The 26,689-nt window shown below is 38.4% G+C and overlaps 1 protein-coding gene across 1 annotated transcript in view; it reads left to right on the top strand.

The window, feature by feature from the left end:
* Window positions 1-26,689, top strand: part of LOC149263774 (protein CASP) — a 339,103-nt gene that overhangs the window by 14,519 nt on the left and 297,895 nt on the right. Inside the window, exons 2-4 of the mRNA XM_089426687.1 lie at window positions 10,652-10,762; window positions 11,081-11,259; window positions 11,750-11,899. Of these exons, the coding sequence (XP_089282813.1) occupies window positions 10,652-10,762; window positions 11,081-11,259; window positions 11,750-11,899 (440 nt within the window). The remainder of the gene's footprint in view (window positions 1-10,651; window positions 10,763-11,080; window positions 11,260-11,749; window positions 11,900-26,689) is intronic.

Genomic DNA, 26,689 nt, shown 5'->3' with positions numbered 1-26,689 from the left:
CACAAGAGTGAAGGCTCACATTTTGCATGAAGAGATAAAGGGTATTGATGTGTGTGCACATACCAAAAATGTAGAGGTGAGGGCTAGATTCAAGAAAGAGAATGATGATGCTCAAAGGTTGAAGGATCAAAGAAGCAAAATCGGCATGGGCACTACCAATCCTTGCATGTTTGATAGTGTTGAGCCAAGGATTGTTCAAGAAGCAAGAAAGAGGAGGGCACTAGAAGTAGAAGTTGAGTTATCAAAGCCATCAACTCCAATTCAAGACAACGGATTAGTGAAAATGCTTGATAGTCAAGGGAGAGAAGAAGCTGGTTCAAGAGTGGGAAGGGCCATCTTTGCTTGTGGCATCCCCTTTAATGTGGTTCGATCCCCATATTGGCAGGATTTGGTGAGAGCGATTAACAAAGCTCCTCAAGGTTACAAAGGCCCAAACTATGAAAAAGTCAGAATAGTTTTGCTGAAGAAAGAGAGGCAACTTCTTGATGATATTCTCAAACCAATTCGTACTTCATGGGGTAGTACAAAGGTTTCTATTATCTCAGATGGCTGGACTGATACAAGACGCAGGGCTTTGATTAATGTCATTGCATCATCACCAAAAGGAGCCATGTTCATCAAAGTAGAAGATTGTTTGGGTGAGATAAAGGATAGTAAGTTCATTGTTGATATTTTAATTTCTGTTATTGAACAAGTAGGCTCAGAAAATGTGGTGCAAGCTATCACAGATAATGCACCTGTTTGCAATGCTGTAGGCTTGATTGTTGAGAGTAGATATAATCACATATTTTGGACTCCTTGCATTGTCCACAATTTGAATATGATTTTAGAAGATATTGAGGCAAAAACAGAATTGATTAAGGAGGTCACAGGGCATGCTAGGGAGATTATAAAATTCATCACCAACCACCACCAATCTCAAGCAATATATCGAGAATACTCCAGATGGGAGTTGTTGAAAGTTGTTGAGATACGGTATGCCTCAAACTTCATCATATTGTGTTGCCTTGTTGATGTTAAAAATGCATTAATGAATATGGTGGTGGCTCCAACTTGGGCCGAGTGGAGACAGGCAGATTCAAAGAAGGGAAGTATGGTGAGGAGGGTGTTGGTTGATGAAGATTGGTGGAGCAAGATTGATTTTTTGCTCAATTTCACATCGCCTGCGTTTGATCTTCTTTGAGTTGCAGACACAAAGAAACCGTTTTTAGGAGAGGTTTATGATGGCATGGATACCATGGTTGAAAAAACTGTAGAAATTATTACACAGGAGGCTCCCGCTCTTCTTTTTGTGGATTTTGATTTTGCTGAACAAGTGAGGTCCATTATTGTTACCAGGTGGAATGGCTTCAACACTCCATTGCACACTTTGGCACATGCCATGAATTTAAAATTTTACGATGAAGAATTCGAAGAGGAAGGCTCCACATAAGGACAAGGAGGTGGCCAATGGAGTGAAGAAAGCCTTTCAGAGGATATTTCCAGCTTCCTTACAAACTAATGTAAGGCAAGAATTTCCCTGTTTTGCTGCGGGATTAGAGGATTTTGTAGACATACTTTGGATGAGAGGAGGACCATGGACCCAGTTAAGTGGTGGACTTATCATGGTGCAAGTGGTGTTCATTTGCAAAGTCTTGCCACTCGTATCCTATCACAAGTGGCAAGTTCTTCATCAGCAGAACAGAATTGGAGCACCTATAGTTTCATTCACAGTGTGAAGGGCAACAGGTTGGGATCGCAGAAGGCAGAGGACCTCGTATATGTGCATTCAAACCTATGCCTTGTGTCTCGTAGGGGTGAAGAATATACAAGTGGACCTCATAAAAATTGGGATGTGGATGCAGAATGTTCAGATTTAGAGCTCTCTCTTTCTGCGCTTGATATTTCTACCAGTGGTGATGCAAGTGCATCTGGAAGCACTAGTAGAGTTGCCTCTTCTGTTGAACAAGCATCTTGTTCTATCTTTGCTGATGATGATGAGTTGTATTAGTAATGATATGTTGATATAGCCATGATTGTCTTTTTTTTCATGTTTTATTTTAGTTTTAGCACATAATGTAAAGCCTCATCTATAAAGGCTAATTTTGGATATTTGCATCTTGGAGACTTGAAGTTAATATAAATTTGGATTTCCTTCTAAAATGTCATTTATATGTCTCATTCTTTCTTTTCTTGCAAAATACTGTGTTATAAATTATAATTGATTTAATATTGACTATATATATATATATATATATATATATATATGGCGTTTCGGTCGTGTTTCCATTTTCCGGGGGTCACTTTTCGAGCCGTCCCCGTTTCGGAAACTTCTAGACGTTTTGGCGTTTCGTGCAACTTAGGTTTACTATATGCTATATGTGACTTCCTGTCAATTTAACTCCAAATAAGCTGACCCAAAACAAAATGATCGTTTTCTAGTAGAAGTATATCATTTATAAAATACTTCAATAAGAAATACACCACTGATATACACCATATGTCAAGGGATTGAACACTTTGCTTTAATGGAAATAACCCAGAATCATGACACAGTCAAGTATATAGAGGTTACAAGGCATGAAAACCCAAATTAAAACCTGGTAAGTGTTCCAACATAATAGACTTCAGTGCCATGGTGGAATTTGAGGGTGGATATCAACTCTCCAAACTCCACACAACTCAAAAATTAAGACAAAGGGTCTATTATAATGTATAGGGGTACCTTGCCTCTATTTTAAGATTTTTGCAGAGATGTACCACACTTACTTCACTTTCCAATGTTTAGAAGTGCCTAGGAATCAATACACAATTACAACAAAATGTCTTAGTTGATTGTGGCCCAGAAAATCACTGATTTGTGTTTTGTATGGGCAAAATAAAACCCCTATGCAGAAGTGGCTCTCTTAGAGCAACACATACAACTTATAAAAGAAGATTCTTGACCCTATACATCTCACTCCAGCTAATAAAAGTTCAGTCCAATCTCCATAATATATAGAAGAAAAACCCAGCTTTCTCCCTTCGATGTTTCGACCCAGGCAACAACTAAACTCGTCCAACAAAGTGACAATAAACCCAGTCTGAGCACAACAAGAGAAATCGACCCCTTTTTTGATGAAACTCGTCCTTTATTCAGTGCATAAAATTCGACCCACAAAACTGAGGATGACCTTTGACTTGAAAGTAGTGGGACTCGTCCTTTCTTGAGCTTGGAGTCTTCAATCTTTAATGGGTATGCACAACCTGTCCAAAAGATGAAGAGAAACTCATATTAAAGAGAAATCAACTGATAAAACCTCTTCCAGCTCAATAACTTTCATGAATCTTTTATTCCATGAAGGCGAAATGGTGAAATCTGAGTGATTTCACTCTTTGAACAAGTTAGGGGGTATAGTTTCAACACCGAAACTAGTTATGGCGGCTAGGGTTCCTCAAACCCTACGCTTCTTCTCCAAAATTCTCCAAGAGATCATTTTCTCAAAATGCAAGTGAAAGAATGAGGAGAGACTCCCTCATTTCTCTTTTTATAACTCATTTGCCTTTTCCCTCCAGTTAAATATTAAAAACCCATTTCTTTTCTTTATTTAATAAAGTGGCTGTTATAAACCAATTAAAGTCACTTTTAATGCCGGAAAATGCTTAGTTTGCTTTCGTGGTCACATTGGCTACCCAAAACCCCTTTTTATCATATTGCCTTGTAGATCTTTTTGCCTCAATTCCAGTGAGCTATTACACTAAGGTGTTTTTCCGAGTAATTAGCTCAAAACAACACCTTAAGCGTAATTAATTAAAATATTCCTATTAATAACGTCATTTTATGGAAATCGTCAGAATGCAACGAAACCAAGAGCAAACTGTGCAAAATTGATCTTGATGATGAAATGTGGTAAGTGATACTAATCGAACCCATATAACCCTTCTAAAACCCTCCAGACCCACCAATGGAGTAATCCCGTTCCTATGACTAGGCTGACACAAGCTCTGGAGATTCCTCCTAACCACATCACAAGGTAATCCAAAATTTGGGGACATTACAGTTGAAATCCCCTACAATCGACAACAAAATGGAGTTGCTCAAAGAAAGAATAGAACCATTGAAGAATCCGTTAAGGCGATGATGCATGATCATGACTTGCCCATGTTCTTATGGAGTGAAGCATCCATGACAACAATCTATATTCAAGATAGAAGTCCTCATCGAACCTTGGAAGATAAAACTCCTAAAGAGGCATGCACCGGACAAAAACCAAAGGTTGGACATTTGAGAATCTTTGGTTGTCCAGTTTATATTCATGTTCCCAAAAAGAAGAGAAAGAAGTTAGAACCTTTAGGAAAGAAGGGAATATTTGTTGGATAGAGTGAGTCATCAAAGGCATATAGAATCTATGTTACAGGACAATGACAGGTTGAAGTCAGCAAGGACGTTACCATTGACGAGAATGTTTCCTATTGGAAGTCTAAAGAAGTTCTCATGGATTCTGACGGTGAAGTAGAACATGACACTCCCAAGGAAGAAGGCTTAGGTCCATCCAATCCTTCAGAGCATCCCGTAGATCATCAAGAAGAGCTAGAAGGGCTTAGTGAACCATTAGATCCAATTGCTGTTCCTGAAATCAAGAAAAAGCAAGCTTGGCTTAGATCTACCTTGTAGGACGAAGGACATGCAACACCATGTGGTACCTTCAAGGAAAGCAAGAGACCAAAGAGGTATTCTGGATATGCAACATTGATGACTAGTCCCATTGATTCCGAATCTTCCACATATGAAGAAGCAACTAGCCAACAAGTTTGTAATGATGCGATGATGGAAGAATACCAATCTATTATGAAGAATGATGTATGGGAAATTGTGCCTAGACTTGAAGAAAAATAAGTGATGACCTCCAAATGAGCATACAAGATTAAGCATGTAGTGGATGGTAGTATTGACAAGTACAAGGAAAGATTTGTGGCTGGAGGATTCTCTCAGAAAGAGGGAGAGGATTACGATGAGACTTTTGCTTTGGTTGCCAAGTACACCACTATTAGATCTATTATTTTTATTGCTGCTTCTATGGGTTGGATTTACATCAGATGGATGTAAAGAATAGTTTCCTCAATGGAGTGATTGAAGGAAGAAGTTTACATATAACAACCTCAAGGTTTTGAGATTCATGGGAAAGAGTCTCACATTTGCAGATTGAAGAAAGCCATGTATGGACATAAGCAAGCACCTAGAGCTTGGTATTCTCAAATTGATAACTACCTGACAAGATTCAGTTTCTCCAAAAGTGATGTTGATCCAAATCTTTATATCAAGCTTTAAAAGAATGAAGTCATGATTCTATTGCTGTATGTTGATGACTTATTTTCTGACAGATGTAGAGCATCTCATTATTTGGTGTAAGAGGGAGTTGGCTTCCGAATCCGATATGAAGGATCTTGGATTGATGCACTACTATTTGGGGCTTGAAGTATGGCAAAAGGCTGGTGAAATCTTCTTTGATCAAGGAAAATATATTATCGAGATCTTACAGAAGTTTGGAATCACCCTGTAAGTCCATGGCAACTCCTATGGTGACTAATTTGAGAAAGTTGAGAGACTCTGAATCAGATTTGGTTATGTTCCAGAAATTGATTATCTCTTTGATGCATTTGGTTAATAACAAGATGGACATTTGCTTTGCAGTGAACACCTTGAGCCAGCTCCAAGTGGAACCGAGACACAATCATTTTGGATTGTAGCAAAGCATGTATTGAGGTATTTACGTTGTACAATTGATTATGGGTTAAGATATGTCTGAAACGATGATATACAATTGTAGGGTTATACAGATTCAATTTGGGCAGGGAGTGCAAAAGACAAAAAAAGTACATCCCAAAATTGCTTTAGTTTGGGCTCCGCTATGATTTCGTGGATGAATATGAAGAAAACATCTGTTGCAGTCAGGATTGTCGAGGAAAAATATATTGTAGCTAGTTTAGTGAGTTGTGAAGCAGTGTGGCTTCGAAAGTTATTCGCATGACTATTTGATCAGGTGCTAGAACCGACTGTGATATATTGTGACAATTGAAGTTGTGTAAAGCTTGTAGGGAATCCAATTTTCCATGATCGGTCAAATCACATTGATATTAAGTACAACTTCATTCGTGACATGGTGCAAAAGGGAGCAATGAAACTCCTACACATCTCTAATGATGAGTAGATAGCTGATATTCTTACAAAGCCTCTCTCCAGACCGAAGTTTGTATACTTCAGGGACAAGCTTGGACTTGTTGAGGACACTTCCCTCAGTGAGAAGGAGTGTTGATGAGATAGCATCAAGGACAAACATTCTCCCTATGTCATGTATGATCATAATTAGGGAGAATGGTCCAACAGAGGACAATCATTCTTCCTGTGTCAAGTATATTGACCAAAATTAGGAAGAATGGTCCTAGAGGCCCAGGATCACTCAGTTGAGTGGGTGCCTTTCAACATTAGGCTTAGAACTCTCTAGATAGGTTGAGTGAGCTCATTTAGCATTAGGCCCATAATTACTCAAGTAGAGTGTGGCTTTTGGAGATTCATCATGTGTCAAAGAGATTGACCAGAATGATGGTGAACCGAGACTAGTCTGTATACCATGCGTTAGATAGATTGGTATTATGGCAACTAGATGATGCAAATGATGTACCATGTGTTAGGAGGACCGACCAGGATTATGTTGAAGATATACCATAGATCAGAGGTATTGACTAGAATTATGGTAACCTGTTGATGATATTGATCTACCATGTGTTAAAATTATTGACCAAAATTATGGTAGTTGAATGATATTGATACTTTTAATGATTTGTTATAACCTTTTCTTAGAGAAATTCTCAACATGAGAACATTTGGATAGTCATTATGAATACTTCCCTAGCTAAGAGAGAGTGTTGAATTTTGTAGCTATGGTTGGTCTTCATAATTTATATTTTAGCCTTTGAAATATATAATGTAAATGTAAGACATGTTCTTCATCTCATTTTCATTGTTTAGCCCTTGAAATAATTAATATAAGATATGTTCTTCCTATTGGTATCAAAAGAGAAAAAAAATGAATTTTGAAATTTTGGCTCCAAACTTGTCAAGTTGGTCCCAGTGAAGAGACATCCATTTGGACAAACAACACTATATAGAGCACTCGACCATTACAAGGCAAATTTCGACTACACACAAGAAGACATATTCTGGGCATCCAAGCAAAGAAGAAGAAGGACAAATTCATCTCAAGCATATTTCTCTCTCTCCCCCTCTCCCTCTCTACTTCGCACATGTGACTTTTTGGGCATATTTTGGGCAGCATATCGAACTTCTGGATAGTAGGGCCGAATTTATGGGCAGGATATTCTATGTAGTAGGGTCGAGTTTCTAGGCATATTTTGGGAGGCCGAATTTTGGCCTACGCAGATTAGAGAGGGTCGAAGTTGTTGGGTAGAAGATTGACTTGACAATGTTAAATTTTCATCAATTGTTCTATGCTGCAACTATTACTTCAACAATATCCAATAGCATCCGATTTAACAATTTCCACTTCTCCAATTAACCAATGACAATAGAGCAATAGTAGATACAACAATTATACAAATGCACAATGAAAGACAACCAAGAGACAAGAGACACAATATTTGGTCAATGACCAGGGAAAAACCCCACAAGGGGGAAACCCTTTGCAATTCTTCTTCTATTAGATTGTCTTCAAATGTTTAGCAGAGAGAGTACATCATCCAAGAGTCAAAGTCAAGCTTTGACTAGCCAATATCCAATATCTAAGAATGATAATATGTCAAGCAACTATCCAAATCAGAGACAAAAGAGAGAGATGAAGTCAACAATAGTCAAATCTGATCCTTCTGCAAATTTGTCCCATTCAACAACAGATAACAACATCAAAGTCAACCCTAACTAGTCAATGGTCAAGTGTCAAAATAGTACTTTAGTAACTCGCTCAAAGTCAGTGAAGCTCAGCCTCAAATGCTGGTCAAAGTTAGCCCAAAACATTCCCAAAACAACTAGTCAAACTCGGTCAAATTCTGTACTTGCTTCTGGTTCAAACTTGCAGTTAGCCTTGAAGTTAACGCCCGTCAACTTGCCTGGATTTCCTCGATCCGTGTGCCCTCCAATGCGGCTTAGCGAAACATAGATATTCCACCCAAAAACACAGTCAAAGATGATCAAACAACCCTTTGTCAATGCTGCTCAATGCCCAAAAACAACCCTGAAATTTGGCCCAATTAGAAAATGACTTTTGTCCTTCGCATGTGTGAGAGATACCCTGCAATTTTGAGCTGTGTGAACCAATGGAATCAGGAGAGAGAAGATATGTTGTGAGTTGATGAGGTGCCAAATGAGGAGGTCTTAACTTGTATTTATATGCAACTCGAGGGGTGCCATCTTGTCCTTGAGAGGTGCCATTTGACCCAAGGCCGACCTTGACAATTTTGTACTTGTGGGCTTGACTTCAAAAATCGACTTTCCCTTATCCGAATTGAGTACTTCAAAAGTCAATTTTGGTCCTTTCGAAAAGAGGAATTTAATGCAATGGTTGGAATTTGTCACTGAGCTGCCAAATTAACAGATGAGGGCTGGTTGACCAGGTTAGACCATAGCATTGTAGGTCAGATTGACCATCATATTGATTAGCAGATTTAGGTGCATCTCTTGTTGAATTGAGGAATTTCTCTAAGGAAAAGGTCATTGGGTTTTTCCCACGAGTGGGTTTTCCCAGGGTAAATCTTGTCTTCTCTTTGTGCATTGTGATTTCTACTGTCCTTGTGCTTTTATGGTTGAATTTATGAAGTTTAATTGCTTAATGATAAACTGAAAGAGCTAAAAGAATATCTACATCATTAGAAGTAATTATTGGTATTTCAGAAATTTGTGCTTGTATCTATTGCACTTGAAAAGTCAACAAATCCATCCCTCAAGGGATCTTTGTTGCATATGTGATACCACTTGAACAAAACCTCTCAAGATCAAGTGAGATCACCTTCATTAGGAACATGAGACCATTAAATCATCATAATGGACCATATCTAATGTTATGGGCACATAAATACTTCACACGAAGCTCACCTTCAAATGTCTAACTAGATCGGGATTTGTACACAACTTAGCTCACTTATGTTAGGGATGATTATATCAACAATCCTATTAGGTGGTTCCAATCCCAATGGGAGTGACATGTTCCAGGTTAGCCCATCTTTCCTTAAGTGTGTGTTTATGGTGATCATGGAGTAAAATAGACTTCAAGGAAGGTGCCATAGCCACGAGACTAGCTAATGGGGGGTCCAAGGGTGTAATAATGTAAGGAGGGAACAATCGTGGTGGCATGAGTTACCCCTTTCCTTGGCCAATTTTTTTTGCCCCTTTGGTGTGCCTTCTACTTTAATTTTTGATCTTTATTTGGTGCATAGCTCAGGAGCCCAAGCTTGTCTTATGCTTTTCCAATACCCCTTAAGATGTAGCAGTTTATCACTAATTGGGGTTGGGACATTCAAGAGTTCCTTTATTTAAATGAAACATTAAATGCTTTTTGAAACTAGGTGATGGCTTGTGATGGGTGGTAGAGCTCATGCTAGGCTTTTGCCCACATGCTAAATATTGTCCCAACCATCTTCTTCATTTCACATTTTCTTTCATTGTGGATTTAGATGCTTTTAACATTTTTTCAGTTGCGTCAAACTCTAGGGCCAAGTTTTTGGATCCTGACTCAAGGATGTGGATATAGGGTGCCAATCCCAATGACCAATTACAACCAACCCAAGTAATGGAGATGGATAATTGGGAGAGATGAAAGTGGTAAATATGGATAACCTTGGACATGCTATATCAATCATTGCCTCCTCAATAGTGCCTTTCCTAGAATTGTAAGGCCTTAGAGGAGGTCCCACTAGACTAGAGTCAAAGACTAACCTCCCAACTGAAGTGTGGGAACAAGGACACAATCAAGATCGGTCAATCATCCAATTTGCCCCATGATCCATATCAATATGCCAATAACATTAAATGAAAGCACATGATTGCAAGAATGGTCAGAGTCCTTGTTGAGAGATGACCCACCTTCCTTCAAGAAGAATGCCAAATGAGAGAGTGATTTGACTGGAGCAATGAGTGGAGAGGAATACAGTATGGAGCTCTGGCCATTAGCTAACTTTTGTTCCCAAATTGCATGTCATATTGTACCTGCAGGAATTTGGATTGTGAGCTGCATCTGTTTTATTCCTATTGCTATTGGATATTCTTGCTTATAACATTTTGCTTACAAATTGGTACTCTTATTACTTTTTACCTAGACGGGGTTAGATTGAAGTGGCTTTAGGCTCTGTGCTTTTGTCTACTACTACATAACTTTTCCTATTCGTTGCTTTTCTATTGCTACTGGATATTCTCATCTTATCTATTCCTTTGTTTCTTTCATCCTTGTTGCATTTCAAATGCAATAGAAAAACAATATTGGGAAGCAGTTGACTATCTTCCTTGCGCTAAACCAATGAAATTATTGATCTAAACATCATGTATATTGAAATTGCATCTCTACATGTTTGTTCTGTTTTCTTCAAGTGTTTGTTTTCAAGATTTTACTTCGTGAGTTTTTATGGTGTTTATAGTTTTGTATGCTGTTCTGATTTTTTAAAAATTAAGTGGATTGCTATCATTTTGCAGATTTTGACCTCGAGAGTGAGAGAAGTAAGCTGGATGAGCAGGGGCTGAAAATAGCTGAAAATCAGGAAACTAGTCTGAAGAATAGACGGAAACTTGCTGAAAACACACGAGGTAAATTCTTTATATTGTAATTTTAAATGCGATTGTTGGTGTTTGTGCAAAATAACTGATTTCTACAGGATACTATTTTTATCTGTAAAATAACTATTGGAATGCCCATTATGTAATGGCTTGTCCTTGTCTTTAGCAAACCTTCTGCTGCCAATGCCTTAATCATTTCTAGTTAGCTTTCATTGCTTTTGTTTGCCAATTGGAAACTATGCTTAAGATTGTAGCGAAGTGGTAAAATATATGCTTTGGTTGGGATTGGCTTGTCATGATATATTTAAAGTTTTAACTTTTAAGTTGTTTGTCTTCTGCAATGACCAGATTTCAAGAAAGCGCCAAATGAGGAAAAATTAAGTTTGTTCAATTCCTTACTCAAAGGATATCAAGAGGAGGTGGATAATATTACAAAGCGAGCAAAGTTTGGAGAAAATGCTTTCTTGAATATTTATCAGAAGCTATATGAAGCTCCTGACCCATGCCAAGCGCTGGCTTCAGCCACCGTAAGCTATGATGCCTTTTTTTAATTGACTTTATTGATGTTGTGGCCCTATTATTTATGAAAGCTAATTTTTTTGTCTGGATCAGGTTTTCTACTATATGATTTTTAATATTCTGCATGATTACCAACACAATGTAATACATAAACAATCATGCTATGGGCTGAGCTTCAATTACAATTTTGACAAGCTATGTATATTGCTCATGGAAGTGAAAAATAATCTCATGTGTCTATGTCATTGCTGGTTGTAGATTGTAAATAGATTTACCAAGCCATTATTGTTGCTTTGTTTTATCAGTTTTAGAGTATAAGGCTTTGATTGATGGTTAATTTCATCAATTATTCTGCAATTTGTTCACATCTTTTAATTTAGTGTGCTTTACTGTTTTTGTTGTCATATCTAGAGTCGTGATTTATATTGAGCGGCGATGTGATTCTAATAGTAAGTTTTCCATGTATTCAAGGTGATTCTCAGTTTGTCTTCTTTGCAGGAGCTAGCTTCCAAAGTTTCTGAACTTGAATCAGAGAATCGTAAAATGAAGCATGAGCTTGAAGATTTTAGGGCAGAAGCTGCTCATCTAAGGAACCAACAGGCCACTGTTCGGCGGCTAGAGGATCGCAATCGGCAGTTAGAGCAACAGGTAGAAGTCGAATATGATAAATGATTATTTGATTAGATGCTTGTGTTTTATTGGATTTGTTAGATTAATTGTAACTTGTATTATACTCAGTTTCACAAAGTCGGAGAACTACTTGAACCTTACTTTGGGCTCCCTAAAATAGTTCAGTGTTCTTGAATCTCTTAATGATTAAATCAACTGGTTGTTTTCCCTGTGCTGTTATATCCTGAGCATGACAGTTTTAACTGGTACATTAGTTAAGCTTGATATTTTGAACAGTTGCCTTTGCAATTTTTAAAATGAGTTTCTTGAATAAAATGTGTTGCTATGGTTTTTGAATGATTATCCCTTGCCATAACATTCTTTGTGAGCATGTTGGCAACCATGGTAGTAAACTATCTAGCACAATGGCAGTTGTGGTACCATGTGACGAAAAATGCCACTAATTATGGAGTTTCTGGTCTCAGATAAATGGTTCACTTTCTGGTGAACCAATACGAATCACATATCATCTACTTTTTTTGTGTCCTCAAAAAGGTTAATAACATACAGAAGAACTTGAACACCCTTGCCAAAACATGCTTTCCACCTGAATGTAGACATTATATTGTTGCTTTTGATGTTATGTGAGGATATTGGGAGTATTAGTGTGTGTATCTGTGTATAAAAATATAATTCTAAAAGAGGAGCAATAATCTGAAAAAAGTGCAAGCATTTTAGTGTTCAATATAAAGGATTATCGAACAAAGCACACTCACAAGATCCACGGCTAGCATATGCCTTACAGTAATGGAGTACCTATCAAATTAGCACCAGAGATTGAAAATATATTTGCAGTCTAAGCTGTACACACATGAATTGCAAGGATAATAATGCATTCTGTTGGAATTTCCTTGCACCCTAGGTCTGGTTTATGCCCTAGCTAGGAACACAAACAAACTAGAGATGCCAAACCAAAAACAACTTTGCCTTCAAACTTTGGAAAATAACAGCAGACAGATCAATAACAGTACACAGTATTTATAGCCCAAAACATGTTCCTTATTTGTCCTTTAATAAGAAAAACTTAGGGCTCTCATACTAGTGATCATGGCCCTTTACAAACCCCAGTACAATGCTAATATACACAGTCAGTCCTTTGCCCAATAACTCAGGGCCGAGGACAATTCCTTTAGGTCCTCATCTGCCCAACACAACAAATCAACTTACCTGGCAGTGGCTTTCTTCCTTGCTGTAGATATACTTTTTTTTTCTATGCAGAACACTCTGCCAGCCTTCCTGTAGGCCTCAACTAGTCCCTTCAGCTGCTACAGGCCTTCCTTGTGCTGCTAATGACACTGACCTACTCCTTTAGGCCCTCTGCCACTTTCAGCTGCTTCCTTTCACAAGCGGATTGCTCCTTTAGTCCACTGTCCTGCTGTTCGAATTTCCATCCCTTTTCCAACTTGGCAGCCTCCTTCTCACTGATCAACCCTCCGTAGCAGCCCCTTTTCCTTGCTGTCAAGAGCCTCGGTATGCTTTGTCTAGGATTTGTTCAGCCCTTTCTAAGCATGTGTAGGCCTCGGCCTACTTTCCAGCCACAGTCCAGCCTTCAACTAGGGCTTGGACCTGTCTCTTAAGCCTGTGGCACCTCCTTTCTTTAGCAGTGGGCTACTTCAGCAGGTCCCTGAGGCCCTCAGCCTTCCTATCCAGCCCTGCAGCTCTTCTGCTGGTCCTCAGCCTCTCTTTGTTAGATGCGGCCAACACTCTTCCACCTCAGCCCTCCAAGAAAAGTCCTACACAAGGTCTGTGGCTCCTTCCTTCTTGGCCGCGGATCCTTCCCAGCACTTCAAACAAACCTTAAACAACCCTTCTCTTGACTTGGCCTTCCACTAGCTGTCTCTCGCTGCCTACTAGGCCTCCTCTTCCTTGCTGCGGCTCCTTTTGCTTGGCTGCAGCTAGGTCTAGGGCTTTCCTCACTCACAAATGAAATCTTTCTCACTTGTTGAATAATAAGCCTTTCCTTTGGCTTGTATTTATAGTTATCCTTGGGTTACTTAGGAAACCCCTTGTTCCATTAGAGTGTTGCCCACTCAACCTCTTAACATTAATTAGAATATAAAAATCATTTACTTGGGTTCTAAGCCCACACCTTTGGGTCAAAACCCCAAACCTTGGGTACTTTTCCAACAAGCTCTCTTTTTGGGGGTTTTCTCCACTCGGAAATACCTTCCAAGCTACCCAAATTTCAACACTCCCTCTTAGTGAGGAAGGTATTTCCACCACTACCTGCAAGTGGCCTTGCCTTCAAATCTGATCCGCAAACATGTCCTTCTAGAAGACTTGGATCTTTGAAGATACCCTACTCGTATAAATCTCCAACTGCATGACTTTCCTTGCATTGCCATGTCTTTCCTTGCATGTGCCACATCTTCTATTTGCATTTCATGACTTGCCTTGCATGGTTCATGACTATCCTTGCGTGTTCCATGACTTTCCTTGCGTGCACCATGGCTTTCCTTGTATGTTCTACGACTTTCCTTGCAACACGATGACTGTTCTCGCATGGTCCGTGACTTTCCTTGCATGGCCTGGAAGACTACACTCTTGCTTGAATCTGAAGGCTAGACTTCCAGTGGGTGGTTGACTCTCCTTTGCAGTCTCCCTCTGAAGCCAAACTCCCATTGAACCTAAACAACCTCCCCTTGGCTTAGTTTGCTTTTCCTCCCTGAAGATGCTGCAACTGAACTTGTGTCCTTTCAAGGTTAGTCTTGAGTTGCGGTTGAACACTAGGCCTAGTCCACTATAGGCCACTGCAACTCAACTCTGCAAGTGTCCTCAATGCCTCATCCTCCTGGGATTAACACCTCATATGCACATGGCTCCACTTCCAGATGTGTAGCGCTGCAAGCTGCAACACAATGAAGATACTATCTCACAATCAATTTGTCATCCACGTAGAGCTACCTCATCCATGCCAAAGTGTTGAAAATGTAGCGAAGGAAGGTCTTCTGGCTTGCGCCTTCGCAAGTAAAGACTTTGAATTGTCTTTCTCTAGCGTAAATGCGAATTCATAAGTTAGAATTTAGTTGTGATGAGTTGATTTCTAGTTCACTGGAATGGTCATCAATAGATTGCATACGTAGTGTTGGAGCTTCATTTTGTTGGAGTTTTCTTCAGTTAGACTATAGGATGAGGTGACAGAGACAAGTCCAGTTAGGACGAGTAAAGACTGCAGAGACAAATTCAATTAGGATGAGTTAAGACTTCAGAGACAAGTGAAGAGAGGATGAGTTAAGTTCTCAGTTAACTCGGTTCACAACTAGAGGAAATCAAGGAGCAACTCGAGCTAACTATCTAAGAGCTAGTCCAAGTGGAACTAAGACTTGCTCTAGTTAAATGGAAAAAGGAACTTGTTGCACTTGTGTGAACAACCATTCGAACTTGTCCTCCTTGTGTGCATTGAAGATCTACTAAGGCAGAGAAGGACAAAGGCACAATGTTGGATAATTCATTGTTGTTGGTAGAGCACATTGATTCAGGAGCAATGATAAGAGTTTGAAGAGCAACTAGTTTTCAGCATGAAACATTTGTATGTAGGCCAAGATCGAGAGGTGGGGCTGAGAGTAGTGATTAAAGAACATGTTGAGAGAAATTGTGGAGTTGAGATTAGTGAGAGCTTTCTCAGAGGCTATTTGCTGGTTGGAATAACAACATACTGAATTTGTAAAAGATCTATTTGCTCAAATAACAATCAATAAAATCTCACAACAAAGAACGCATATTTTCCCATTTGGATTTCTTGGGTGAAACATTGGTGTCAAATTTGTGTATGCATGTGTTTTTATCTCAACTATTTTCCGTTGCATGTTGAATGTTAAGAAACTTTGTATCTTGGTGAAAGTTAAACTTGGTTTCAGTTTTTAGTTGCCTTGATTTTTGAGTAAAAAGTAGTTGCAGAGTTTCAATAAAATTAACATGGTATCAAAGCCACGCTTTGTATAAAAACCAACAAGAAGATTGTTTAGTTAGTGAAGAGCGTAGTTCATTTAGTTGGCTTGTGCTAGAGTTTGAAGAGTAGTATTTTGGATAGCAGTATATGGATAACAGTATGTTGTTCCAAGGACTGAGCGCAGATGACTGTTTAGATGGAGCCTCTAATTTTTTCTCATGGAGGGAGCAAATTTCAGTGGTGTTGGAAGATAATGGGGTGCTAGAGCGAAGAATCCACAAATTGTGCCTAAATATGCCCAACAGTTCATCCAACATAACAAGAATGGCACCATGGCCAAGAGTATCATTCTTGACGGGGTCAAAGGCCAAATTATCCCTCATCTCCATGGGAAGATGACAACAAACAATATGTGGACAACCATCTTGGCTTTGTATCAAGGATCCAATGATGCCAAGAAGCTTGCCTTGAGGGACAAGCTAAGAAATATTCGGATTAGCAAAGGAGAGCCCATCATTACGTACCTTTCCAAGTTCACCTAGGTTCGAGATGAGCTTGCTGGAGTGGGTGAGATTGTAGCAGACAAAGACCTTGTGAGTCTTGTGCTACTGGGACTTCATAAGTCTTGGGAGAATTTCCAGGATGCAGTTAGTGGCAGAGAGAATCTTCCTAGCTAAGAAATGTTGTGGGGAGACTGTGTCCAAGAAGAAATCTGGAGGGAGACGAGAGTTGGAATTTTAGTGAAGATAGAGGACGAGGAGATCTTGCCTTAGTAGGCAAAGGGAGCAAGGCCAAGGGTAGAAAGAGCCAAGGCAAGGCCGAGTCTAGTCAGAAGGGCAAGAAGAAGAAGAAAGATCTGAGCAAGATCAAATGCTTCTCCTGCCACTAGTTTGGACGCTATACCACTAAGAGTCCTAATCGGAAGACGAGGTCTAATAAGGATCATGTGGCAGCATCAACCGAGGAAGATGATTTTACTTCTCAGTTCGAGAAGAATTTCTCATTGATAGCTTGCATGGCAAGCTCAGTGGGTAGCAATGTGTGGTACATTGATTTTGAAACATCCTTTCACATGACCGGGAACAAGGAATATTTTAGCCAGTTGAAGTAGCAGGACATGCAGTTTCACATTGAGCTAGGAGATGATGTTACGTACTTAACCAAGGGCGTGGGTACTGTCAGTTTTGAAAGGGAGTCTGGTAACCCTCTCCATCTCAAGGATGTCCTCTATGTTCTAGGCCTTAAAAAAAAACATTGTTTCTGTTTCCATCGTAGAAGACAAGGGTGATGATGCCATTTTTAGCAGAGGAAAGGCCTACCTCAAGAACTTAGAATCTAGAGCCATGAAGCAGATTGGTGTGAGGGTGAAGAACCTTTACAATATGTAGGTTGAGATAGATGTAGCCTTGAGTAGCAAGGCAGGGTGAGCATGGCAAAAACCTGGGGGAGCTTTTGCACAAACGCATGGGGAATTTGCATCATGGGGCGTTGAAGATCCTTCAACAGATAGCCACAGGGCTACCACAATGCAATATTTACTAGCATGGAGTGTGCAAGGGCTGCACACTTGGAAAGTATGCCAAGTCATCTTTTCAGGGCCGAGACAGTAGAGCCAAAGGGATTTTGGAGCTGGTACATTTAGACATATGTCGGCCCTTCTCTTCTCCATCCCTCACAAGACACAGGTACTATGTCACCCTCATAGATGACTATTGTCGGAAAACATGGATCTTCTTTATGAAGAAGAAGGAGGAGGTCTTCTCCAAGTTCATGGAGTTTAAGGCCTTGGTAGAAGCCTAGATTAGGAAGAAGATCAAAGCATTTGCGAGTGACAATGGCAGGGAATATGTCTCCAATGCTTTTAGGGACGTGTGTGCCAAGGAGGGCATTAGGAGAGAGCTTACAACACCCCATAACCCTCAGCAGAATGGGGTGGCTGAGAGGAAGAACCACAACATAGTTGGAGCGGCCAAGGCCATGTTGCATGACCAAGGGCTGCCCATGTTCTTGTGGGTAGAGGCATGCAACACTGCAATATTTTTGTAGAACAAGAGTCCACACAAGGTGCTTGGACGAGTTACACCAGAGGAGGCTTTCACAGGCAAGAAGCCTGGAAAGGTGATGCTCAAGCCTCATGGCTCTAACTCCAGTTCAAGAGCAGTCCTTGGAGTTAGGGAGAATGATTTGTATAGGCTGAAGGGCAAGTCTATTGACCAAGGGAAGAGCATTTTTGAGACTCGGGGTCAAGTTCGAGAGGGAATTTGCAGGTTTAGAGGGAGAATCCGCAACCTGAGCAGAGTGCATCGTCAAAGGGAAGAAAGGAGACTTCTACAACCGACAATGAGGAAATTTGGAATGGCCTAAGGGCCTATGACGAGAAAGAAGCATGAGGCTTCTTGTGGTAGGGACACATGCAAGAAGAGTGCTGTTCATTCAGCATGTTATGCTTCTGTGATGGATAACGAAACATACAATGATTGTTGGAGAGTAGCAATAAAGGATGATTGTTGGCCAATTTGGAAAGATGAGATACTTTTGAGGAATAGAAGTACCCCTTTCTAAGGGGTGTGTTGAAAGTGGTGTAGCATGGGAGGTACTCCCACCAGTCCTGGGTGTTTGACTTGTGGGGAGAAAACTCACAAAAAGACTTGTTTGTGGGCAAAGTACCCAAGCCTGGGGGTTTTGAACCCAAATCTGTGGGCTTAGAACCCAAAGTTAAGATATTTAATATTCAAACTGTTGTTGAGGAGGCTCTTAATGGAGAAAGAGGGCTCCTAAGACAACCATTAGAGAGCTATATATTGGAGACCCATGGAGAGGTCAAGACACAAGTGCAAAAGGATTCATTTGTGCAAGAGCAAGCCCTGGAAGACAGCCACAACTACTCAAGAGAAAGATGAAAAGCACTGTTGGAGGAGACATATTAAATAGCTCTGTTTTATGTTGTTGATCAGGTCTGTTTGGTGATCTGGAGGAGCTAAAGTATGGCCGCAGTCAAGGAGAAGACCTGGCCGAGGGTCTGTGACTATAGAAGGGTGTTGGCCACAGTTAAATAGGCCAGGCTGCAGAAGTGGCCACACACTGGCCTAGTCTTAGGAGCAGGGCCGAGAGGCCTCAGGAATTAGGACAAACAATTTGAGAACTGATTGAGGCTGACTGAGGTTCATTTGTAGTAGTGGGAAGGCTGATAGAGCTGAGAAAAATGTGTTGTTGCAGACTGAAGTAGACAATAAGGGTTACAGTGAAGTCTGGTGGGCAAAGGAGAGCCTAACAACAATGTGTTTGATGCTGGAATTATACAGTGGACTAAAGGAAGTGTCCTCTTGTGAGTAGCAATTGACGAAGGTCAAAGGGAGCTAATCTGTATGTGAATTTGGAGGCAAAGGACAACTAGGCAACAATGGACAAAGAAGGACTGAAAGGGCTGTTAGTGAAGGATTACATCAACAAGTAAGTTGAGCTATTTGTCTCTTTTTTTTTGGCAGTTGAGGGTCTGAATGATTAAACCTCAAGCCCTAGTTGTATTTTATTGTACTATAGCATTTGTATCACGGTTTTCTGAAGGGCCATGATCCCTAGTATGGGAGCCCTATGCTTTTCTTGTTGATGGATTGATAAGAAATTTTTTGGGCCATATATATCTTTTTTGTCCTTTTATTGATTTCTCTGCTGTTATATTCCGCTATGCAAAGTTGTTCATGGTTGAGCACTGCTAGTGTGTTTATGTGCTAGTTTAGTCGTAGACCATGTTGGAAATTCATGTGCAAGCTAGAATTTCTAAGCATGATAATTACTTGTGAGTCGTGACTGATATACATTCATTTTCTTAGTATTTACTTTGTTTAGTTATGTCGTCAAGCAATTATACATTAATAAGATCTAGAGATAACGCACAAGAGACTAGAGACAACAGAAGTTAGGCCAGAGGCCAAGCCAAAACCCACAAGGGGAAAATCCATTAATCCTTTCCTTATAGCTTCTTCATCAACAAGAGAAATCCAAGTCAAAAATAAGCAATGACCTAAGTGCCAAGTCAACCCTCCAAACTCTGTTACGTTTTATCCATAAGTTCATCAACCAATCTGCTTATACATGCTTGCTTCATCACAAAGATATATGTGCCATCGAAAGATCATCATGTGGAAATTTATCACAAAAACTTGTGTTATCTTTACTGAAACTCACATCATATATATCATAGAAACTTTGCATCACACACACATATATATAAATATCACCATAAAATTTGCATCACAGAGAGGCATGTCATGTCAAAAATTTTGCATCGCAGGTAGCTCTGAAACTCACATCATTACAAAAGACTGTCTTCTGAAATTCGCATCATTATGTACTCTTGAAATCATAGGAGAATGTCCTTCTAACTTTTGTACTGCTTCATATAATGTAGCCTTAATCCTTCATATTAACTTGAAAGAGAAGAATGTATGATCTGAATTTCCATTTTGGAAGAAGATGGATGTTTTATATATAGCCTTCTGTTATGAATACAATTTATATAAGTAGAATAAATATAAATGAAAGAATAGTAAATCATAATTGTAGTTAATTAATGATTAATTAATGAAGAGGCATGTCCCTAAGGGCATGACCATTCATGAATGGGCACCTGCATAGGTATATAAGCGGGCCCTCATTATTACATTAATCATTCTTGTGCATTCATCTTATTAATAAAATATTATTTACAAATACATTGTGTATTTTACATTTAAAGCACAAACAATTATAAGTTTTGTCGCTTCAGTGGTATCAGAGCCATGCGAGCCTTTGGACGTTATCCGCCACACAATATGCCATTAATTTTATGTCCTGAAATCATTGAGCAATTAAGCGAAATTCGAGAATTGTTACAGCAAATAAAAAGATCATATACAGAATCATTAAAGGTTTTTAAAAGACTAGATTCAACTCCTACAATGGAAGAGAACATTGACATGAATGAGAATGATAATGAAAGTAGGTATATGAAAAATAAAAATGAAGAAGGTAAAGATGAGTCTACGAATAGGGAATTTGTTAAGGAAGACGAAAAAATTGACGAGACAAGCCGGGAAACTGCTGAAGAAAATGATAAAATTGCAAACCAAGGAACCGTGGATTATGATTTAGTTAAGAACATATCCAATACAGTTGATTTGGAGCAGACAAGGGAGGATGAAGAACAGAATTACAAGGATCTTAATGAGCCTGGAATTGATCAAGAGACTTTTGAAACTAACAACAATGCAGATACCAAATCTTGTGAACTTGATGATGCCCCTAAGGAAGTTAGAGCATGTGAAACTAATTCTATCGAAGATGGGCACATTGCATTCCTATTGAATTTGCTTCATCTAGGAGCAGATAGGACTAATAGTGTTGTTCACAAACTGGAACAAGGACAGATTAGTGTTGATTTGTCCAGAATTACCACCTTAATTAACAGTAACATTGCCAATTCGGGTTTTAGTGTGGAATTGGGTGTATATGATACTTCAGAGAAACCAATCATAGAAGAAGATAATAGCCATAATCATTTGGGTGTCGGTGCAGTAGGATTATTGCATATGGGCTATTCATGCTCTCCTCCTCCTCCACTTCCTCCATCAAAAACCATGTTTAGTTCAACTACAAGAAGATTGAGGTCATGTGTGTCAAGCATACAACGAAGAAGTTCACAGACCACCATGGCATCAAGGTCTTCAACTACTGGTTCACACCCTTAATCACCGAGGTCACATGGAGATGGAGAAGGTTATAATAGTGCGGATGAACAAAGTCCCTGTTTCGGCTCTTATCTGGGTCTTCTAGAAGAAATTCATGGACCACCATGGCATCAAGGTCTTCAACTACTGGTTCACACCCTTCATCACTGAGGTCACATGGAGATGGAGAAGGTTATAATAGTGCAGATGAACAAAGTCCCTGTTTCGGCTTTTATGATAATGCTGAAAGAGAACGATAGTTTAAAATTGAAATTCGACGGTCAAAGGGGCTTGAAGTGAGGCATATGATAGCAGATAGTAATTGCCTTTTTTTGTACAGTTGCGAATTAGGTTTATGATGACCCTATATATCTTAAAAGTAAGTGCAGTTCTATTGAAACAAGGCTTAGTGTTCTTCGTGAAGAAGTTGAATCAACCAAGGAAGAAGTGATTAAGTTGATTGAAGATTTTGTCAATAATATTGGTCCACGAGGCCCTAAGCTTCATATGCTTCGTTCAGGAAGGAACTTGGGTGTCGAGCACACACGACTACAGTGGCATGGCGTCATAATCTCTCACTGAAAGGGCATGACCATCTCATATGCCCCATGATGATAACTCAAGGAGAGTACATGGTTATTGACATAAATAATAAATAAAATAATTTTAATAAACTATAAGTGCTTTATAAAAAAAAATATTAAAGTTACTTTATATAGTTATAAAGAGACTTTATGATATTTTTATAAAGTTACTTTAAAAAAAATAAAAAATAATAATTAATTTTAAAAAATGAAATGAAAAAAAAGGGAAAAAAGATTACAGAAAAAAAGTCAATATAAAAAGTAATATAAAAAGAACCCTAGTTCCAAAATAATATTACCAACGAATTATACATGTTGAGGTACCAGTGACCAGTTACACTTACCAAAAATGACGTGAGCAAAGTGAAGGAAATTGTTAGCGATTAAAGTGAAGAAAATTGTCAACGATAAAGCTTTGAGGACAAAGCTTTTGAAGAAAGGGGCAACGTTACGAATATAATTTATATAAAGCAAGTATTGTGGAAGAAGCATTCCTGGAAATAGACTAAAAGCCACATGTAATACCAAAGATTATTACAAGTGTCAAAGATCCAATTTTCATTGAAAATTTTTGGACTGAATTATTTTCTTGTTTGGGTACTCAATTGGCTCACAACTCATCTTACCATCCTCAATCTGATGGGAAAACTGAGATTGTGAATAAATGTTTAGAAGGATATCTATGTTGCTTTGCATATGATAAATAGACACAATGGGTCAAATGGTTGCCCTTGGCAGAATGGTGGTACAACACATCCTTCCATACTTCATAAAAAATGTCACCATTTATGGCACTTTATGGATATCATCCTCCATCCATCACATCACTCTTGAAAGGGACTATAAATGCTCAAGTAGTAGATGACCACATACAACACCAACAAGAGGTTCTCAAGCTATTGAAAGACAACTTGGTTGTGGCACAAAATAAGATTAAACAACAAGCATATAAATATCGTAGTGAAAGGGAATTTGAAGTGGGGGATTGGGTATTTGTGAGATTACAACCATATAAACATATGTCCTTCAAGAAACAAAGGAAGGACAATAAATTAGCTCTGAGGTATTGTGGCCCTTATAAGGTGCTGCAGAGGATTGGAAATATGGCTTACAAATTGGAGCTGCCTCCATCTTCATGTGTACATCCAGTCTTCCATGTTTCTTGGTTAAAGAAGGTAATCGGTGATAAGATCTTTGTCCAAACTATTCTACTAGAGATTAATGAAGAAGGGAAAATAATGTTAGAACCAAAAATAATTTTGGAAACAAGGACTATGAAGCTGAGAAATGAAGCAATTATCGAGTACCTCATCAAATGAAAAAACGTACCAGTGGAAGAAGCAACATGGGAAGATGATTTGTTCATCCACAGATAGTCAAGTGTTGTGGACAACACTTCTTTGAAGGGAAGGGGCATGTTAAGCCCTATATAAGCCTCATGTTAACCCAAAATCCTCTTATTAAGCCCTGAATATTGAGTGATTACATTTCTATTGTTCTATTGTTATGTAGGCTAGAACCCCTCATGGCCCCATTTTATTATAATTGCACCATTTTTCTTCTATATATATTACTAAGGAGACCTAGTTTTAAGATCATCAATTATTCTTTTGTTCATTGTATTTATTGTAAAAGGTTTATAACTTGAAGAAGACTGTAATTGTTGGTTTTTGATCATTTGTAAGGCACAAGGATCATAACACCCACCATGATAACACCAAAACATAAATCCCAACCCAAGGTACATCACCACCAAAGGATTATTACATCAAAATTCATCACTTGACTGTAAGAAAAGGTTAGATCATCAAAAAATCATATGCAGTATCCCCTTTTCTAATTTAGACTTAGGAAATAACATGTTTGTGAGGGTACCAATATCACGAACCACATTCACTTCTAGGTGATGTTTAACAAATATTACATCATAAAATTTAATCACTAAGGAAATTCACATAAAGGCAACATGAATCATCCCATTGTAGCAACATCATAAGAGAAAGGGACATAAAGAAATGATAACCCCAACAAATCTTCAAGTGTGTTCCCCGTCACACATCCAACATCAGGACCATGTAGAACACCCCATCATAGTGACACCGACATCATACATCAACACGTCAAGTCATTAGGAATCATTAACAACATCATGAAAAATCTAGACCCTAATGTTATCATCCAACTCCTCGGGGGTTGGGGTTAGAACCATCATCCATACCAAGATAAGCATATATACTAAACTGCCATAATGAGATAGTATGGTCCGTGAGCACCACAATGAGATAGTATGCTCTGTCCATCAAAAGTGCAACCAAGGGGTGATGAACTAGGCAAACATATGTAAGAAGACGACCAAGCAGCTAGCACAATCATTCAACCAATGAAAAGTGAGACTCCCGTACTCAAAGATCTTTGTCAAAACGATATAATGCCATGAAGAGAGAGAGAGCTCCATAAAGAGGAGCCACCCAAGTTGATCTAAAAGCTCCAAGGAACCAACATCAAATCTCCATTAGTGTGATGAAAATCACAATTTGGAACCTCATACAATATGATGTGTACTAGGAGGTAACAATAGTGATTCTTTGTTTCATATTCACCAACATTTAATTATTAAATATGGCTTAATTAATATTAAGTCATGGCAACGTAAGTTTATAACATGGATTTATTATAGAAAAAGGTTCCTAACTTAAACTCTTAAGTCACAATATATGACCATTATTAAATATTTAATTTATCTATCAGTCCTAAAGGTTATGCTATATACAATTGCTTGACCCAACGCTTAAGCAAATCATCTAGACTAAGCACTTTGTAGAAACAGATAGGAGGAAGAAGGTTTTGATGCTTTCAAGAAAGAAGGTTCTAAAGAAATTGTGTTAAAATCCTACACTAACCTTCCTACTTTGGGTACTTATTAGTTAGCTCGTTAATGTGAAAGGGGCCTTTTTTATTAAAAAAAGTCCACTAGGTCGTTGGTACCTATATTTGATGGGAAAACAAGTAGTTAGGGTTTTGTTACTACGAAACTATATATAGAGCTAGTGGGTTATGTAATGGTTGCCAAGTATTATTATTGTAATTGGAGCTTGACTCATATGAGGTTGCGCCCTTGAAGAGTCTTGGAAACATTGCTCAATCTTTTGGAGATCCTCAATGCAAAGGTTATAATTTTGTACATTTAATATTCATTTATCTTGCATTTACTTTTCTACATTTGAGTCCTTTGAGTTTTGCTAATATTGTTGGTTAAGTACATCACTAGCATCAAAGCTTTTTTTTGAGCTAACACACACCCAAATTTTGGAAGATTTTTTTACAGGCCAGAGATGTGTTTCGACATCATTAAATAATAGATTCTTGTTGTTCAACAAATAAGCTTGCACTTGGTGAAGAATACATATAGGAAATAAAAGTGTGATCACTTGGTTGGACACTCTTGTAACCCTTGTTGGTACTCCTTAGAGTGGTATTGCATCAACCAACACATGCATATAGACTTTTTGTTGAGAAATTTAGCTCAAGTAGGGGCTTCTTGAATAGGTTTTAGTATGATGGCCACTTTAGAAAAGTGGTCAATAGATCTATTTTGTAATTCATTCAGGATAAACTAAAATATTTATGTTTTTCAGTTGAGTCTAATCCAATACATTTAATGCATCAATGATTTAGATTGGATTTAATTTCAACTATACATCCCAAAATCATATTAGGGTTTTGGTATAAAAGTACTAGCCTAGATACATCTAACAAACCTTCTTTTTGGAGTGTGGAATTTGAGGAAGGGTTTGCACCTCGAGGGATTTGATCCCTCTCGGCGCATGATAGATTCGGAGTTAGAGGGATCTAGGCTGGTTCCAGTTGAGGGCAACAACTTTTTAGATTATCATTATTATATATATGTTTGAGATAAACATCATACTTTGAAATTTACATAATGTTTTCTTTGTTTGACATGACTATATCATTCTTTTTTAATTTTGTTTTTGTTGCTTGCCTTGAATGGTTTGTACGTCTGCACTTGGATGCTTTGAGTGGTTTGTGTGTTTATGTGTTTGGATTTGGATGCTAATGTTTGTGAATGCTACAATTGTTGTGTTATATTTCTATATGTGTATGTAATTGTTTGTTAGTAATTAGTTGGTGATGAATAAGGGAGACAATCCTATCAATAGTTTGCAAGAAGATTGAGACTGCACATATATTTCATTGAATTTTAGGTATCACAACTTTTGACAATTCATAATTCTTAATAATGTCACTCCAGGTATTACTAAATATATTTTGAAGAGTAGTTTTAATAATTTATTGCATCAAGATTACTCTTGAAATCATTTGTTTCATTGCTTATGTTTGAAATAATTTATTTCCTTCAAATTTTTTTTATTTTTATTTTTTTAGTTTGTTTTGCAAAAGTCAAGAAATAATTTAATTTTGTTTTTTTTAATGAGTGGTCAGATTTACAAAATCTTTACATTATTTGTTTGTTTTTCCATCTTTTCATATTGATTATATGAAAAGGATAGTTGAGATTGTAAACCATTCAATTCTTTAACTCGAACTATTGTAGTAAACATCATACCTTGTC

This window comes from Pinus tabuliformis, chromosome 6, assembly GCF_031772625.1.
Source record: "Pinus tabuliformis cultivar Carrire ecotype Pingquan chromosome 6, CPIR1, whole genome shotgun sequence".
In the NCBI taxonomy this organism is placed as follows: domain Eukaryota; kingdom Viridiplantae; phylum Streptophyta; class Pinopsida; order Pinales; family Pinaceae; genus Pinus; species Pinus tabuliformis.
This window is presented reverse-complemented; position numbering and strand designations above follow the sequence as displayed.